The sequence below is a fragment of the Alligator sinensis genome, unplaced genomic scaffold (assembly GCF_000455745.1).
Source record: "Alligator sinensis unplaced genomic scaffold, ASM45574v1 scaffold1048_1, whole genome shotgun sequence".
Taxonomy (NCBI): Eukaryota; Metazoa; Chordata; order Crocodylia; family Alligatoridae; genus Alligator; species Alligator sinensis.
This window is the reverse complement of record NW_005842736.1, coordinates 292,711-298,452: the sequence shown is the minus strand read 5'-3', so window position 1 is coordinate 298,452 and position 5,742 is coordinate 292,711. Positions and strand designations below refer to the sequence as shown.

The following is a 5,742-nucleotide window of genomic DNA, read 5'->3' as shown; positions in this document are numbered from 1 at the left end:
AAGAGTATTTGTTTAGACAGAAATGAGGGCAGTTTAATTACTAAGCTGGTGAAGGGGCTGGACAGCTCTGTAGCCCAAGGGCAGAAACGTTAATGATTTCTCTCCTTTCAGAAGAACAGGGTTATTTATTTCTTACCTTCTCCAGCTTTTGTACATTAAACTCGGTTTCCTGCATAAATAAAGGGGAAGAAATACACTAGAGGGAAATTTGTTTAGACAGAAATGAGGGCAGTTTAATTACTAAGCTGGTGAAGGGGCTGGACAGCTCTGTAGCCCAAGGGCAGAAACGTTAATGATTTCTCTCCTTTCAGAAGAACAGGGTTATTTATTTCTTACCTTCTCCAGCTTTTGTACATTAAACTCGGTTTCCTGCATAAATAAAGGGGAAGAAATACACTAGAGGGAAAAGCTGCAAGGCTACTACTACTATGCTCAAGATAGCAGAGTTATTGACACTTCCCTTTGCTTCCTTCGTGATAGCTAGAGTTGCGGAAAATGATATAATTAATTTTATACCTTTACTTTGTTTGTACTTTTCAAGTTACTGATGTTAGAAACACTACATGATGAAAGTCACCATTTTTTTTTTTTTTTTTGCGCGCTCAATTATTTTGTCCTATTTTTGGGTGGGAGGAGGAAGGCAGGGAGAATTCTTCCTTTGTTCATACTTGATAAATCACTTAAGACAACATACTAATGTCTGAAATCTTCAGCACAGGAAACAAAGATGCAACTTAAAATTCTTTAGTTTCCCTCTCTTCTTGATTGACTGGTGAGATGGATATTGCATGGGTGATGGGCATTTTGAAATTTTGCTTAGTTGTTGGGTTATGTTGCATTTTGTAAACACTTATTTTAAGAGACTAAGCACAACAGTCCTCAATGGTAAAGCCCCTGATGGATTCCCAACTGCTATTCCACCACAGAATCTTTCATTTAGGGAATTCTATTGTAGCCTAATTAGTAACTATGCAAATCTGCCAATCTCATGTGTCCCATCAGGAAGCAGAGCAAGAGATGATGCTTAGAATGATCTTGATTTTATTTCAGTTTCCATTTTCTGACTTGGCACTCCTTGAACATGCAAATACAGCCAATATAGATCAGTAAACAAGAACATTAACTGAAAAACAGACTGAACTCCACACTAGCTATAATATACATATTTTTTTAATACAATTTTGATACTACAGGGCAGACAGACCACCTGTTTTAGGTGAGAGCTTTGTGGAAACAGAAGATGTTCAGCTCATCTTCTCAGTAACATGAGACCAGTAAAAGACAACAAAAATAATCAGCGTATACAGGTTATACAAAGCTGTTAGCATAGGATGGGGGACTTTATAAATAAATATAAATCATATTAACTGGACTCGTATCAATAGGCAATGCTGTAAGGTTAGTATGCAAACTGGCATAGGAAAACCAATCTGCAAGAAAAAAGGATTTGTAATGCAAAAAAAATAATAAAAATAAATCCTGGAATCTTATTAACTTTTCTTCCCTGGGACCCAGTGGAGAGTATGTTAGGGCAGAAAACTTAAGACAGCATGAAGGAACTGATTCTTTGTTCGATACCTGTAATAAACAAGGAGTAACTCTGGAACCACCTCCCCACATAAGTATTTGGAGTACTAGATAGACTAACTAGATTTAGAATGGATCTTGATCAGTTTGATAATTTCTGACACTGCAAGGGATTAGCCATGATGACTGTGGGGGTCCCTTCCTACATTTAATGCTGCTACTAGGCTTGGGAAAAAAAATGCAACAGTATTAGGACCTCCTAGGCTTTTAAAATTTGATCCAGTACAGAGCACATAATCCTGTGTTCCTTAAGGTTGGGAATGTGATGATATTCCCTCAGTAAGGATGTCTGACCCATTTTACATCCACAGTCTAATTCAGGTTGTTAGAACTGCTATGGTTAAATTCAAGTTGCTATAATTAAATGGATGCCTCAGACAAAAGGAGATGGGGACAGTAAAGCCCTGAAGAGCACAAGTTTGGATTGCCCTTACCTGTTGAAGGGAATGCTGTGATGGATGGAGAAAGTAGCATGCCTAGGGGGTAAGTCCCTGAGTCATGAACTATGGTCATTTACCCTAAAGGTAGGAAGGAACTTTAAGTTGAGCTTCCTGTTCAGTGGGCACCCAGTGGACTGGAAGGGACTATAAAGTGAAATGAGGAACCTGCATAATACGGTGCCCCAACATCCTGTGTGATATCCTCCCCTTGGAGGCCTGAGGACCTGCTGCCATAGCCTAAAGGAGTTAGGTGGTGTCTTTGCTGAGCCCGAGGCTCTGGGTTCTAGACCCCAGAGAAGTTGAAGCCCAGAAGTAGTTTCAGGACAGACAGAGCCTGGCACCCTCAGGCCCCCAGGCCCAGAGTGACTGAGGCCCAGAACAGGGCAGACTCCAGTGTTGAGCCAGAGGAGCTACATTTGAGATAAGACAATCAGGGAGCCAGCAGACAGCAGAAGTCCTATCAGGGCTGTGAGACCTTGTCATCAGATTCCTCCCCACCTCCTAATTAATTTTTTTCAGCAAGACATACAGTAAAACTTCATGAATCCAGATCTCAGAAATCCAGCACTCTCAGAAATCTGGCACTGGACAGGCTGCTCCGGGACCGGCCACCACTCCCCCCCGCCAGATGCGGAGGGGAAAGCTCGCATGCAGCAGCTGCTGCTGCCATTAACCACCCTACGCCGCACATGGCTACTCAGGGACCATCCACCGCTACCCGCTCTCTTCCCGGCCGGTGACCAGCCACCACTCAGATTTCAACAATCTGGCATTTTCAGATATCTGGCAGGTGCTCAGTCCCAAGCATGCCGGATTCATGAGGTTATACTGTAGTAGGTAGTTTGGGACCAGGAAAATTTCTAAGTAGACTGAGAGACAACAGGACTGGCTGTAACAAGATGCAGAACCCCTCCCTCAAGTACCATCACAGTTACTATATGGCAATATTGGACAGCATTTTTTATTCTCACACTCCTATGAAACTGGATTTTCAAAGATCAGGCAAAGGCAGAGCAGGGTGGCACCTTAGAAACTTACTAAGTCAGAAGCATAAGCTTTCACAGACAACTATCTACTTAACTGGATGTTATGTATGGACCGGCAGGAAAAAAAAAGATATATTAGAAGCAATATATATATGACAAGTATTTTAAACATGTGGTACAACATGACTAAAGTATATAACAAGAAGCTATTTTCTCAAGACTTTTTTGGATGGAGCCTTAGGTAACACATTTTTATTTGTATCTAAAGGAACTGAAGCCAATACTTACAAAAACTCGATCTCCAACCACATTTTCTAGACTTAGTTGCCTTGTGATCTCCTTAAGAGCTATTTTATCATTGGTCTGCAACAGGCCTTATTAAAAAAAAAAAGAAAAGAAAAACAGTGGTAATTTTACATTAGACAGTGTAGATTGTCCTTTTCTTCCTACACCCAGGGTAGCAACTATGCTTCATCCACATGTAACAAGATATAAAAAAGTAATGGAATAATGTTACCTTACACAAACCAATAAAAGTCCCAGTTTTTGAGTTAAGACTATCTCTGTATAAACAGTGTTAGAAGAGATAACAGTGAGGAGTTCGGCTGGGCAGTGTGCGAGCGTGGGGGACAGTTGGGGGTATGGGGACCCCTCCCATACTACCCCCATGGTGCACAGCCCTGGTAGGAAGCAGGGGCAGCAGCAGGGGGGCGCTCAGCGCTGGTGCCTGGTTCTGGCCAGCTCTGCACATTGCAGCCAGAAGCGTAGCCCCCACTGGGCCATCTGTATCGCGGGCGCTCTCCACGCTCATGCAGCAGGGAGGAAAGCCCCAGGCGCTGGAGCGGCTGGGGTGGGTAAGGCAGCCGGCTCCAGTGTGTGGGGCTTCCCTCCCATGCCGTGTGAGTGCAGGGAATGGAAACTGCTCAGCAGCAGCTGCGCTCCTTGCTGCGATGTGCGGTGCTAGCCAGAGTCAGGCACCAGCGCCCCCACTTGATGCTGTACCATGGGTACAGTGGGGGGGGGGGGGGGGGGGGCCCACATCCCTTCCACCCCACAAATGCCACACACGTATACACACCCCGCCTCCCCACATCCTGCCTGAGTTGACTGCAGGAGAGGGCAGGGTGTTCCAGAGCCCCACAAATGCCATACAACCCCCAACATACCCCGTGCCCCCTACACATAGCAACACCTCCTCACAAATTTCTGTCGCATGTCCCCATCATACAGACCCCCACCCCACCAACATAATATAAAAGAATAAGAATTTATTTTTGAGTTATTATGCAATCACCTCTATATACACTACGCAAAGAGATCATGACAAAAATATTTTTTGTAATAAAATTAAAATATATGTTATAGTAGGCATTTGACTTCTGCTGTATGATTGTTTTTTTCTGGTTCTAAGATGGCACGCCCCCTCCCAAAAGAAGTATTTCTGGGCGGGCAAAGGGAAGGGACTTCAGGTGGCAATGGTGAGGGGTTGGACTTCCAGTCCCAAGATGGTAACCAGGGACCAACTGCCAAGGGGCAGGGCTACCCATGCGGCCCTCGGCAGCTCAGCAAACCTCATTAAGCGATCTTCTGCCAAAAATAATTGCCCACCCCTGCTGTAATGTCTACCGACGCTGCCAAATTACTTACCATTTAAATGAACTTGCAAGAGGTTTTCCTTTACTTGCTTTATTTCCATGAGCTCCTTCAACACATGGTTTAGTAACTAGGAAAGATATGTATAAATTGAATATGCTTTCCACCACAGAATTTTTAAATTAACAACTGTAAGACAGAATGCTAAAAGACAAAGATGATCAAATACCTAGTAATATGGAGGATACCACTTTGTCAGTCGTAAGCTTGAGAACATGAAACATTCGCATCATTTTGCTAGATTTCAGAGGAAGATTTCCAACTAGTTTTTGTTGGTACTGGATCTGTGACCCAGTCCTGATACCTTGTTCCGGGAGGACCCAAACCCTCATACTAACCATGACTTCTTCCAATCGATAATAGGCATATTTTGTTCATACACAGCAATAGCAGATAAGAGTAATGCAAGCAAAGCAAATAAAATAACCCCAATCCTATTTATCTACCAGTTCCAGGGTTCTCACAGAGGAACAGTACATCTGGCTAATACGTGAGTGCCAGCCTGTAGTTCTTTCCTTGAATGTCATCAGTCTTGGAGGTCAAAGGCCAAGACCCCTCCCCCCTCCTGCCCCGATGGATGGGCAAGACGGGCCAGTGGTGCACTCACAGTGGCCTCGGGATCCCCTTCTGGGCAGTCTCTCACCTGTAGGGTCCCTGGCCCTTTTACATTCAGGCTATGGCCACATCTGGACCTTTGGCCTATCTACTCCAAGACCCTGGCCCCGCATCAGGCCAGTTGAGAGCTCAGGCTCTCCCAGCTCTGGCAGTCTCTGCAGTGGTCTCTTTCAACCTTTTGACCCCTCTAGGGCCCTGGCCCTGCCTCTGGGTTGCCAGACCCCTTGGTGTCTCAGGGCTTTTTCAGACTCCTCCTGGGCTACAGGCTCCTAGACCGCCTTGGTCTCCAGCTGTCTCCCCCAGATTTTGACCCCTTTCTGGAAATTCTTTAAAAAAAGTTTCATGTTCTTTTAAGTCTTATCTATGCTTCCCTTCTAAATGAACTACTCCACTCTTATTACCAAAGGTGAGAAAAGCAAAAATCAATAACATCTTAAAAAGTGTATATATATGCTTACTGC

The 5,742-nt window shown here is 44.3% G+C and overlaps 1 protein-coding gene across 2 annotated transcripts in view; it reads right to left on the bottom strand.

Annotated features, from left to right (window-relative positions):
* The window catches only part of ORC4 (origin recognition complex subunit 4), a 65,444-nt gene that overhangs the window by 22,026 nt on the left and 37,676 nt on the right, over positions 1–5,742 (bottom strand). For both annotated transcript variants that reach the window (XM_025216375.1, XM_025216376.1), the window contains 2 exons: positions 4,661–4,736; positions 3,302–3,387 (listed from right to left, as the gene is read on the bottom strand). In XM_025216375.1, coding sequence (XP_025072160.1) covers positions 3,302–3,387; positions 4,661–4,736 — 162 coding nt within the window. The remainder of the gene's footprint in view (positions 1–3,301; positions 3,388–4,660; positions 4,737–5,742) is intronic.